The sequence below is a fragment of the Paramormyrops kingsleyae genome, chromosome 25 (assembly GCF_048594095.1).
Source record: "Paramormyrops kingsleyae isolate MSU_618 chromosome 25, PKINGS_0.4, whole genome shotgun sequence".
In the NCBI taxonomy this organism is placed as follows: Eukaryota; Metazoa; Chordata; class Actinopteri; order Osteoglossiformes; family Mormyridae; genus Paramormyrops; species Paramormyrops kingsleyae.
This window is the reverse complement of record NC_132821.1, coordinates 24,735,767-24,748,211: the sequence shown is the minus strand read 5'-3', so window position 1 is coordinate 24,748,211 and position 12,445 is coordinate 24,735,767. Positions and strand designations below refer to the sequence as shown.

The window sequence follows — 12,445 nt, the reverse complement described above, 5'->3', positions numbered from 1 at the left end:
TTGGTGAGAAGGAAAAAAACAGGAGTACTGCTATCAGTCGCTTTCAGGGAAGACCGTGGTGACCGTTTCACCCACAGGCTCCACGCAGTCAAACTTCTTCCGTTCCTGTATCTCCTGCAGCTTGCAAACGTACTCCAGAGACGACTCCTGAAAATGTTGCTTCATCTGTTCCACTTGGAGATCAGCCTGTAAAAGGGAAAAAATTTGACCCAAAGTACAATCAAGGGGTGGGGGAGTATTACTGGAACTCTGAACCAGAGCGAGATCAGCATATATGGTGAGCCGGCTGAGTGCTCGAGAGAGGCCCGGGCCGAAGGGCAAACCACACGACCAAAGCTGGCGAGATGAGCTTTCCCGGACTTTAAGCTCAGCCAAGCTGTCACTCAAAACACCCAGTGAACCGTGGTGGTAAGAATCGGGAGTCCCGATTTTTTTAAGGCTCCACCGAGAGCTCGGAGATGCAGTCAACATGATGTGATAATTCCGGATACAAGAGGATGCGACAAGGGTCACGTTTCCAGTGCGGACTGAAGAATTCCCTGACTTGACGTCTACGTTCACTAATGCCGTTCAAGTATCATTACCTTCCTCAGCTTCGGGGAGAAGCTTCATGTTGCTTTGATCTTTTTTCCCTGCTGTGGGGGGGGGGGCAGGTTACAGTTCTCCTACGCTGTCAGACTACACTATGAGCCAAGCTATTCCTGACAACAGGCGTTTTCGTTTTCATGACCTGGCTGCACGCCGGGACAAGGCATAACGGTGGCATATTTGTCTGGAGGTTCTCTGGTTGGTCTCTCCATGGCTGACCTTTCCGCTATAAAGACACTCAATGTGCTTTTCCTTTTCTAGGGCTCGGGGAATATAAAATAAATAAATAAATAAATTACAGCCTCAATACCCTCCTGATGTGTATTCTGGCATCTGTCACATGAAATAAGCAAAACAGTCAATCAGAGCCAATCAAACTGAACATCCTTTCTGGAGTCATTCTTGAGTGGATGAAGACCTCATCCTTGGCTCACGAAGCCCCCAGAAAGTCAGATGTACCTCTTGTAAATGCTGCTCTTTTTTTCTTGCCGACAACGTCAGAGGTTTTTCCAGGGAACTGTAGTACTTCTCGGTCTCCTTCTCGTATCTCTTTCTTTCCTCCTTCGAAGAGAAAAGCAGAGAAAACGGTCAGTTTGACGCCGGCCCCGAGAAAAGGAGAGCAACAGCGCCCTCTGTGCCGCTCCTGTGGAATTCCACTAAGAGACGCACGCTTTGGTTCCGAAATGGAAGCTTCATTAATTTGCTTCGCGATGCTTGGCATGCTGCCAGAGTTGGTTTTTATAATTCCCAATGGGCATTTCATAATCACACGCTAGTCTTCACCTCGCAAGACACTGAGGGTTCATGGGAAACGGAGGGTTAGAAAACAGAAAAGACAAGGGGATGACATTTTTGTTTTCACATGTACAGGGATGCAGTCAAACCATTAAAAAGCTGCGCTAAGATGAGGGATGCAAAAATATGATTTTCTACATACTTAAATTTTACTTGAGAATGGAAAGGTCAGACTGCATGTAATACATTTTGCTTTGGATAATCGCGAAATGATCCAGTGACGACAAAAAATATGATTTCTGGGATTCCCCCTTTAATGCTTCAGTCGTAGCTGACCACACACATCACTGGCACATTGTCATGTACGATATGGGGGTGGTCAGGCTGTCAACGGTCAGCATGATTAAAGTGATTCTGTATTTCCTGGGGCTGTTTCGCTTCAGATCTGCCAGAACCTCCAGCTGGTGTTGGGGGGGGTGGGGAGGGGGGGGGGGGCACACCTTGGCTGAACCCAGCTGCTCTTTCCGAAACTTTTCCAGGGGCTTCATCAGGGTCTCTGTGATGTTCCTCATCTAAGGAAAGAAAGTGCATCAGCGAGCGGCCGGCCTTGATGGTGGGGGGGGGTTGGGGTGTTATTATGACTCAAGGTCAGGTGGGTGTGGAACACCATATATACTGCATATATACATTTTGTTTATGGAGACTGTTCAACAGTTAACAGTAGGTGACTCTGCTAAGCCATACCCATAAAGAAAACACAGACATGTTATATATGTGTGTGTGTTATGTTTATGGATATGGTTAAGTTTATATATATCTATATCTATACACAAACACACACACACAGTATATACCTACACATCGGAAAACATCCAGCAATGATTCACAGTAGTCGTAATTTAACAGTGACTTTGACGCTACAATAGGCTTAATGTGTATTTATTGTGCTTAGTGTCAGCATAAAAGCTCCATGTGTCTTAAAATTTACTATATAATTATGTTTTCATGGAAATATCCTGCACATTACCCATGGAGACTATTAAGCAGTCGGTCTCCGCAGAAGCGCTTCTCCGATGTGACGTCACTCTCGGAACTCTGCTCGCCCTCAAACTGAAAAGCTGACCCCTAACAAATCTCAGCAGAAACTCCGTCCCTGGCGCCGATAATCCAAAATAAACGTCAGGAGGCACCGCCTTGGCATCCGCTTCCGCTCGATTCGGAAGCGTCGCCATATACGTGCTCGGGGCTCGAGCGGAATTTTAAAAAAAGGGTTTGGCTTTAATAATGAGCGCCGATGCCAACAACAGCCCAGAAGACATGCCACTCCGTGTCTGGCCCGTCCTGGCTGGGAGCTCTGGGCGGGGGTCATCTTTCTGGGAGAGCTCCTCAGCATGCCTGGGCCAGTTGCCCCATTCCATAGCTTCCTCCCCCGAGGCAAGCCCTGACGTCAGGCAGCCATGCTCACCCGACCTTGGGTTAAAATACCCCCCCAAATCCCCGCCTCTTCCTCCCACACACAGTCAGGCCTCGGTACCCAGAATACCACAGACTTGGATAAAACTGGGGAAAAGAAAAACTAAACCTGAAGCCAGACCCATCAAAACAAGGTACTAAAAGAAGTTGTGCTCAAATTAGACATTTTTGCCCTCAGTACATTTCTATACATTTCCTGCTTTTTTTTTTTTTTATAAACTTAAGAAAAATCTAGAACCTCATAAACTGAAGATGAAAAGCTAAACTAAAGCTAAACACACTTAAGAATAAATCTGAGGCAAGACCAGGACACCAACGGCCTTGACGGCAGAGCTCTTGAGTTTCAGGTGACAGTGCGACTGTGTTTCAGCAGAGGGAAATCCGAGTAGAGTCTGGGCATCTGCCGAAAAAGCCCGAGGTATCTCCTCATGCGGCTCTGACATGGGACCACCGCCCCGTCGGCCAGCTGCGTCCCCACCCCTGCTGACATGCCCCGCCACATGCAGAATCTTCCGGGCAGAACTGGAGGGGGCGCAGTAAGGTACCGGGCGTTCCGGCCGTCTTTCTGTTACCATGGAGGGAAGCGAGGAGATCCCTGTTCCCATCTATAAATACCCTGGTTTCTATTTGATCACTTGGCTGGGAATCCTACATAATTCCCAAGCTTGTATTCCTCCCATGAGAGACCCAGCATTGTACCCCTAACCTCCCCGACCCATGACTCACTCACCATCATCTCTCTCTGCTCCTCCAGGTTTTTTAGGAACATCGAAAACTCCTGCAATGACTCGTCTGCAACAGAGGAGAAGGAGGATCTCTCGAACCGGCAGCCAAAAGGAGGGCCAGCGCATTCAAATGGCACATTTCAGATTTTTCATAAACACTCCATAACAGTGTTTCCTAATCCAAAAAACATGGACCGTCTGTGGGAAGCACTGCTCTATAACATTATGAAACATTTTGTTAACATTAACGTATTAAAAGCGCTGACATATCAGCCTATGCAGCACCTTCATAAACCTTGTGACTCAATGAAATGTATTAGCATGCGTAAGTGGTGATGTCAGCAACAGATAGCCAATGACACTGCGGCATCGGCAGAGGGGCGGATCCCGGCAAGGGGAAGACGGCTGTTTGCCCCGGGTGGCATCTTCTGAGGGGGTGCAAACTTAGCAAAGTGAAACTGAGCGGTGAAGTTTGCGGGGAGGGGGGGGGGGGGGTGCTGCCGGACAAGCTTGCCTAAGATGCCAGACGGACTTTGACTGGCGCTGCATCGACCTGCAACGTTCCAGGCTAATGAAGACTTTCTCTGAGTGAACCTGGTCACACGTTGGTGGTGGGGGGGGCTCATAAATGCAGGAGGCAAGCATCCCATCCAGGCCGTCCCCAGCCTTGTGCCCTGTGCCAGGTATAGGCTGCAGCCCCCCCCACAACCCTGATCACAATAGCTAGAAACTCAGGGTCCACTGAAAAAATGTTAGATCACTGTGTCCCTGAATACAGCACCTGATCTTATAAAAACCAGTAATTAAAGCTTAGGTGCAGTAAATGGACTGGGTCATCACCTGACATCACCAACCACACCGCCCGTCCCCCCCCCCACCACCCATAGATCCTAATGTCCCGTATGAAAAGTACAGGTTTCTGCTTTGAGGAATAGTCTGAATCAGAGGACGTCGCTTTAAGAACAGAACGTACCCCGTTGTTAGGCTTATACGACCGGTGGTGACTCATTGCCTGGAGAACCCGCAGTACTCTGGCCTTCGGACTCGCACTCTGTGAGAATACCCTGAACTCGGAGCCCCAGCAGTGGTTATGACCACGACTGTATCGTTTAGCCGAATCTGAGGCCTGGCAGCAACTGCTGATGACTCACTGCAGTTAGCCATCCAAAATAAGATCCCATTAGAACTGCAGATCACTGGCAGCAGCTGGGCATCCTAAATAAGATCCCATTAGAACTGCAGATCACTGGAGGCAGCTGGACATCCTAAATAAGATCCCATTAGAACTGCAGATCACTGGAGGCAGCTGGACATCCAAAATAAGATCCTATTAAAACTGCAGATCACTGGCAGCAGCTGGACATCCAAAAGAAGATCCCCTTAGAACTGCAGATCACTGGCAGCAGCTGGACATCCTAAATAAGATCCTATTAGAACTGCAGATCACTGGCAGCAGCTGGACATCCAAAATAAGATCCTATTAGAACTGCAGATCACTGGCAGCAGCTGAACATCCAAAATAAGATCCTATTAGAACTGCAGATCACTGGCAGCAGCTGGACATCCTAAATAGGATCCCCTTAGAACTGCAGATCACTGGCAGCAGCTGGACATCCAAAATAAGATCCCCTTGGAACTGCAGAAAACTGGCAGCAGCTGGACATCCAAAATAAGATCCTATTAGAACTGCAGATCACTGGCAGCAGCTGAACATCCAAAATAAGATCCTATTAGAACTGCAGATCACTGGCAGCAGCTGGACATCCTAAATAGGATCCCCTTAGAACTGCAGATCACTGGCAGCAGCTGGACATCCAAAATAAGATCCCCTTGGAACTGCAGAAAACTGGCAGCAGCTGGACATCCAAAATAAGATCCCCTTAGTGTTGTACTCCTTTGACCAGTGCCATAATGTTGGCATTTCTCAGATTTCACGTGAAAATCAAATGCCCTAATCTTCACTTTACACATAGGTTGAATATCTTTGGACATATTTTGAAACATAAGCAATGCTAATTCACAAAAAATTTTAACAAGACATACAAGTCATGTTCTAGTCATACAGGTACGAAGGTATTAAGCAACATCTATTACCCAATAGATTAAAACACACATTTTAAGACCTTAGATCTCATTTTTCAGGATCTGTGGGACGCGGCACAAGGAGATGGTCTCACTTACCGATGCATTTCTCGTCGTCCGTCCTGGCATCCCCGATGTACTCAAACTGAAAGTCGCTGAGGCACTGAGCGAACTTGCGCTGGGCCAAACCCAGCTCTGAAAAGCAGAATAGAGGCCAGAATTTAAAATCACAATGACGTCAAACTACTGGGGGGCAGAGCGACATATGAAAACTGGTGCAGTGGAATTGATTGTTTTATAATTAAACTCTGTTAGAAGAGGGTTCTTAAACCGTCGGGAACCAAAGGTTGGACACAGTATTGGTTAATGAGCAAGCTTCATATTTCTGCATGACTAGATGTGACAGCCGCAGACATGACAGGTTTCTAGACGTCCATAAACATGTGCGAGCTCACGCCCACTGGAGAATTTCGACAAAAGGGGTGAGGCTGACGGTATCCCGCCTGCCAGCTTCGGTTAGTAGGGGTGCGCTGCAAAAACAGCCTGGGCAGGAAACACGGGGCGTGGAAGCAAAGGTTCCCGCCAGGAACGCTGCTGCCTACACCCCCTAGAGAACAGGGGGTCCTGTTTGGATGAGGTTAGTTAAACAGAGGCCTGCTAATTCAGAGCCACGGTGACACTGCAGATTTGCATTATTGGTCGCACGATGATTAAGATCTCAGTAATCAGGCCCGACAGCATGAACCAACAAGAAAACAAACTGCGCTAATTTCTATGCAAAACCACTCATCCTGGGAAAGGGCCAACTACAATTTAGCTAAGGGCACAAAAATACAAAACAGCATGACCGCTACCTCAGATATCACCTACACTCACCTAAAGGATTATTAGGAACACCATACTAATACGGTGTTTGACCCCCTTTCGCCTTCAGAACTGCCTTAATTCTACGTGGCATTGATTCAACAGGGTGCTGAAAGCATTCTTTAGAAATGTTGGCCCATATTGATAGGATAGCATCTTGCAGTTGATGGAGATTTGTGGGATGCACATCCAGGGCACGAAGCTCCTGTTCCACCACATCCCAAAGATGCTCTATTGGGTTGAGATCTGGTGACTGTGGGGGCCATTGTAGTAGTGAACTCATTGTCATGTTCAAGAAACCAATTTGAAATGATTCGAGCTTTGTGACATGGTGCATTATCCTGCTGGAAGTAGCCATCAGAGGATGGGTACATGGTGGTCATAAAGGGATGGACATGGTCAGAAACAATGCTCAGGTAGGCCGTGGCATTTAAACGATGCCCAATTGGCACTAAGGGGCCTAAAGTGTGGCAAGAAAACATCCCCCACACCATTACACCACCACCACCAGCCTGCACAGTGGTAACAAGGCATGATGGATCCATGTTCTCATTCTGTTTACGCCAAATTCTGACTCTACCATTTGAATGTCTCAACAGAAATCGAGACTCATCAGACCAGGCAACATTTTTCCAGTCTTCAACTGTCCAATTTTGGTGAGCTCGTGCAAATTGTAGCCTCTTTTTCCTATTTGTAGTGGAGATGAGTGGTACCCGGTGGGGTCTTCTGCTGTTGTAGCCCATCCGCCTCAAGGTTGTGCGTGTTGTGGCTTCACAAATGCTTTGCTGCATACCTCGGTTGTAACAAGTGGTTATTTCAGTCAAAGTTGCTCTTCTATCAGCTTGAATCAGTCGGCCCATTCTCCTCTGACCTCTAGCATCAACAAGGCATTTTCGCCCACAGGACTGCCGCATACTGGATGTTTTTCCCTTTGCACACCATTCTTTGTAAACCCTAGAAATGGTTGTGCGTGAAAATCCCAGTAACTGAGCAGATTGTGAAATACTCAGATCGGCCCGTCTAGCACCAACAACCACGCCACGCTCAAAATTGCTTAAATCACCTTTCTTTCCCATTCTGACATTCAGTTTGGAGTTCAGGAGATTGTCTTGACCAGGACCACACCCCTAAATGTATTGAAGCAACTTCCATGTGATTGGTTGATTAGATAATTGCATTAATGAGAAATTGAACAGGTGTTCCTAATAATCCTTTAGGTGAGTGTATGTCCACTTCTAAATTGCTGTTCTGATCCCCCAGTCCATTAATGACAGTTAACCCCAACCCCCCGGGAAAGTCCTTTCCTCCGGCCAATGCTGGACAAGGACAAGAAACTATTGCAATCTGGACTGACGCTCTGGCACGTGACTCAAAGGGACAGCGAGGAGGACTCCAATGGCGGGAGTCCATGCAAAGAACGGGGCGGCACGGGGCAGCTGTGCGTGACAGGGCCGGACTGCACCACAGCGGGCAGAAAAATGGGGGAAGGAAAAGAAGCATCCAGGCAGTATTTTTACAGCCTGAGGAAAGTGCCAGAGAACAGAGCTGGATCAAAAGCAGTGGTAACCACTAGAGACCGAAAACAGTATTGCAAAGAAATAAATACAAGTAGTTCATATTGTGCCAACTTCCTTTCACCCCCATGCGTTCACATACCCCAATCTTGCCACAACTGCAAGAAATCAAGCACGGAGCTTGCAGAGCATCGTCCTGATTCGTCAGCTCATCCCCCCATGGGCATGGAGGGAAACTGCGGCCAAAAGTGGGTCAAAAATAAACCAGGGCACCATTTAGCAGGTGACGTCAGTGCATGAGGACTTAAAGATGCCTGTCGGGCAGGCAGCCACAGCCTTCCGAATCCAAGCTTGGAGCTCTGTTGGGTGGGTTGGGGGGGGGGGGGTCTCTTTACATGAGCTATCTGTTGTGGAACTCCCCCCACCCACCCAAGCCCCATGCGGCTCATGAGGGAGGTTGGGGGGCTATTTTAAGACTAGTGCTATGCTCACTATGCTACAAGGCTGATAAATCTCACATTACAACCTAAGCCTCAGAGACTGGGTGCATGAACGCGCAGCATCATAAAAGAGACTCGTAAAAGCACAAACCAAGGACCTTTCAAACTGTGGGAATTGGAGGAATGCCTCCAGGAGACCAGGTAGCAAAAAGGACACATCTGACACGTCCATTCATGCATCCCAGGGGTCGACACCGCACGAGAGAACAGTGACAGGTCACATCTGAGCTCCAAGGTACTGCATGTTCTCCTCGGTGTTCCCGACGACTGTTTGGTGCATCCAAATCGCTTGGCTTAACAGGACTGGCGTCATGGGATCACCCGTATGCACTGGTACATCCGGCTGCGTCAGCACACAGAAACAACAACAATGTAACCTCATCCCCTCTGGGTGCCCGCCAAGAGCCAAACAAGTATTAAACGCTCAGAAATCCCAAAATGGACAAAAGAAACATTTTTTTGGTAGTTAATAGAATACACTTTCAATCAAAGAGAATATTTCAGGATGAACAGAATCCAAACAGTGCTGATTAATTTTTTTTTTGCGTTTAACTCTCAGCCAACACCGTCCCCAAAAACCATCTCAAAGGGCTGTAAAATGAGTCAACGCTGCGGAGCGCCATTGTGATCCTCTGTGGTTCTTTTAAGGTCGGTTGCAACAGGTAGCAAGGTGGAACGGATGTATAATAAAACCCAGCCCCTCCCTGGGCTGATGAGCACCGGCGGACTCATCTCCACCCACTCCCGAAAAGCAGAGGCGATCAGCATCCCTACCGCAGGTCCCATTGTTGAGCAACAACACAAAAATGACGACAGTTCCTCATTCCTAGCCCCGATCTTCAGAGTCACAGGGATAAGGTCATGCATTTACGATGATGCCGATTTCCACACGATAACTCGTGAGTAAAATTCCACCGCCCGCTGCCCCCAGAGGATCAACCGCAAATCGCCATGGCGAAACACGGGGCCGTTATTGACAAAACAAACACATGGGAAGTAGACACACCTTCCCGTCTAACAGCTCATCTAGACAGTGAGGGAGCCTCATTAAATGAGAGCATTGAGGCATCTAATAAACGGATTATAACGAGTAGGGCGGGCAGGGCTCCGTCATTACCCACAATGCATAGTTAACACGACGCCACATTCGAGGCTTATGGCTGCCACCCATCTTGCACCCAAAACACCCATTCGCTTGCTCAATTGCTATTTACTATATACCTCTTACACTTGCAATTTTACATGTATGCACGGCCCACCCCCCCCCATACTCAGCTCTTTCTACAACTCTTTCCAGAAACACTGCAATAGCACTTTCCTAGCCCGTGACCAAGGAACTCAGCCTTCCACGTCTACCCGCTACGTCAACGCAACTGAACACCGGTCACGTTCAGCGGGGCATCGAGGACAGGTCCAGCACATCAGTATTGTTCTTTGATTTTTTTTTCTGATCCTGTACCGTTTACTTTCTGACCGAACTTCAAGCCAGAACACCAACTTTGAGAAGACACACTCTCCTCCAAGATCCAAAGGACAAGTGCAAATGAACCTGACACTTCCTTTATCCATCCATTAAAAAGTCTTTGAGGCTTATGCCTGATGCTGTGGGGGGGGGGGGGGGGCAGTCTTTCATGTTTTTTCCATTTTTAGGATGGCGGCAATTCAAAGGAGCCTCACCCTCTGCCATGATCCTACCCAGCTCGCAGTCGAACGTTGACTTGTTCCATTGCAAAGGGATTTACTTGACAATGCCAGATACTCCATGGTTGGGTTTGTATATTGCACCTAAGGTTTTTTTTCTCTCACCATTTTCCTTCCTGCTTTCTGACGCGTTTTTAGGCAGCTTCTCCACGGCCGTCTTGCTCCTGTCTCTGGTCTGTCACCGGAGGCTCAACCTCGCGGCACTTATAGCTGAATCGGCTCCTTCGCGGCTGTAGGCCTGTGACGTGTTGTCTGCCCTGCTTGCACGTCGCCTTGGATAGAATATGCTAAAAAAAAAATAGCCCGCTACCCTACATCAGCCAGACTTTGCCCTGCATGCTGCCATTTGCAAAACGCGAAGCGGCTGACTTCAATAATTAGCGAGCCGCTGGTAGGACAGACCTTTTTCCAGGCGTAACATGGTCCTTGCAAAAAATAAATAAATAAAATGACCCCGCCCTCACAGAGACTAAGAGAATGACACGTTGCTTTAAAAAGAGAGGCATGGAGGGGTGGGGGGAGGGGGGGCACCTGGAAACATCCAGCGGCACCCTTGTTAGGTGAAAGCAGAACAGAAGTAGAAGCCATGGGGTACGTAGGGTATGATCGTGGAACAAGAACGTCGAAGTGTGTGATTCAGGATTCAGGCAGGGAAAATGAGGACAGCATCCGTCACATTGCCAACTTCATCCGAAACGTCCATTCTTAGAGACTCGGGTTTACAGTCTCACTTAACAGAAATGATGACACAATCCTGGGGAATGTCACTATTGTCACGTGCAGTAGCTGCCGTACCGCGCAGAACACACAGACCCGACTAAGGACTCGAGAATTTCAATGAAGTCAAACACACGCGCATGTTACTCGTTCACCGCCTGAACACAGCAGCAGCTGTTGTGTGGGATAAGGAATGAAGCCTCTGATTGGGTGGCCGGACGCACGAGAGGAGAATCGGAACAAAGGAACATGACATCTTGAAGCCATGCAGAGGGGAATGACCTCACTACGAACACCCAGTGAGTCAACGCACATCAGACTCCGGGGCGGGAATGTGACCATGTTCCTCCGAGTAGCCAGCGATTTCAAAACACTCCACATCACGGTGGAGACACCCAGTTTTGCGCTAAATAAACACATCTCCAAGCAAAAGCTGAAAGACTCGAGGGGCCAGAGTTCATTCTGTATGGACTGGTCAATATTCTCAATACCTTCAATGGGGGGGGAAAAATTTGGTTTGAGTCACCAATTCAACTCACACAATATTCTGGACTTTTGGGTGACCAGCTCAGGGTGTTCAGCTTCATGGCCTTGGCTTCAACCGAAGTTCAAACGCCGCGTGGACGGGCATTGTCTACCAGCCCCTCCGCTTCCCGAGTCCTTCCTCTGTCCACTATGACCTTTCCGGCCTGAATCCATCTGTTCTTTTCTTTTCAATCCGTGGCTTGCTTCCTCTCCTGAGGGCTTCTCTCCGTTCACTCCATACCGTTCTCTTCCAGCTCTGTCAACGCGTATCCTCGCGTCAGGAATCCTTGCGAAGACCATGACATCATGGATAGCCCAGTTTCCACCCATCCCAAAATATGGGTCCCCTCCTGTGGAACCCCCCCCCCCCCCAAGGCTGCAGATCAGTTTAAATCCTACCAGTATAGCAGGAAAGGCGGGCATACATGCATCTAAACAGTGCGCTTAAGTACTTCCCCTACAAATTAAAAACTCATGCTTTTGCTTTTCCTTTCATTACCAAGAGGCACAAAGTTTTTGGGAAATTCTGACTGGAAACTGGCTAGATTCTTCGTGCCAATTACTGCCTCATTCCCCAAGCCCATGAAGAGGGGGAAAAAAAAACCCATCATGGATCGCAGGCACTGTGCAGTCATACAAATTTTCACATGCTAATCCTGAATATGAGCAGTGTTCAGACCGAATACCCCCGTTATTTTTTTGCTGAGGGCTGCAGACATTCTGGTCACAAATGCCGCCCACAAGGATGGAAAAGAGAAGGGGGCTGAGGCTGTGCCCGTTTCAGGAACGGCACCCTGGCCTGCAGAACTATGCAACTCCATGGAGCCCAGAGCCGCATGGCTCGCGAATCAGACTGAACCTTATCTGCCACTCCATCCATCTCCGGCCAGTAAATCACACAGCTTCCCCCATTACAGCCACATCCCAAAATATGCCTCATTTTATGTCAGCCTCGCGTCTCCAGAAATGTGTTCTTAATGAAGGGCTCCGCCAAACCTTGGCAGAAAGCAAGCTGGAGATT

At 48.3% G+C, this 12,445-nt stretch overlaps 1 protein-coding gene across 1 annotated transcript in view; it reads right to left on the bottom strand.

Annotated features, from left to right (window-relative positions):
• The window catches only part of arhgap10 (Rho GTPase activating protein 10), a 42,318-nt gene that overhangs the window by 23,304 nt on the left and 6,569 nt on the right, over positions 1–12,445 (bottom strand). The window contains exons 2-6 of the mRNA XM_072707107.1: positions 5,703–5,798; positions 3,527–3,588; positions 1,824–1,895; positions 1,048–1,149; positions 76–186 (exon numbers count right to left, since the gene is read on the bottom strand). Coding sequence (XP_072563208.1) covers positions 76–186; positions 1,048–1,149; positions 1,824–1,895; positions 3,527–3,588; positions 5,703–5,798 — 443 coding nt within the window. The remainder of the gene's footprint in view (positions 1–75; positions 187–1,047; positions 1,150–1,823; positions 1,896–3,526; positions 3,589–5,702; positions 5,799–12,445) is intronic.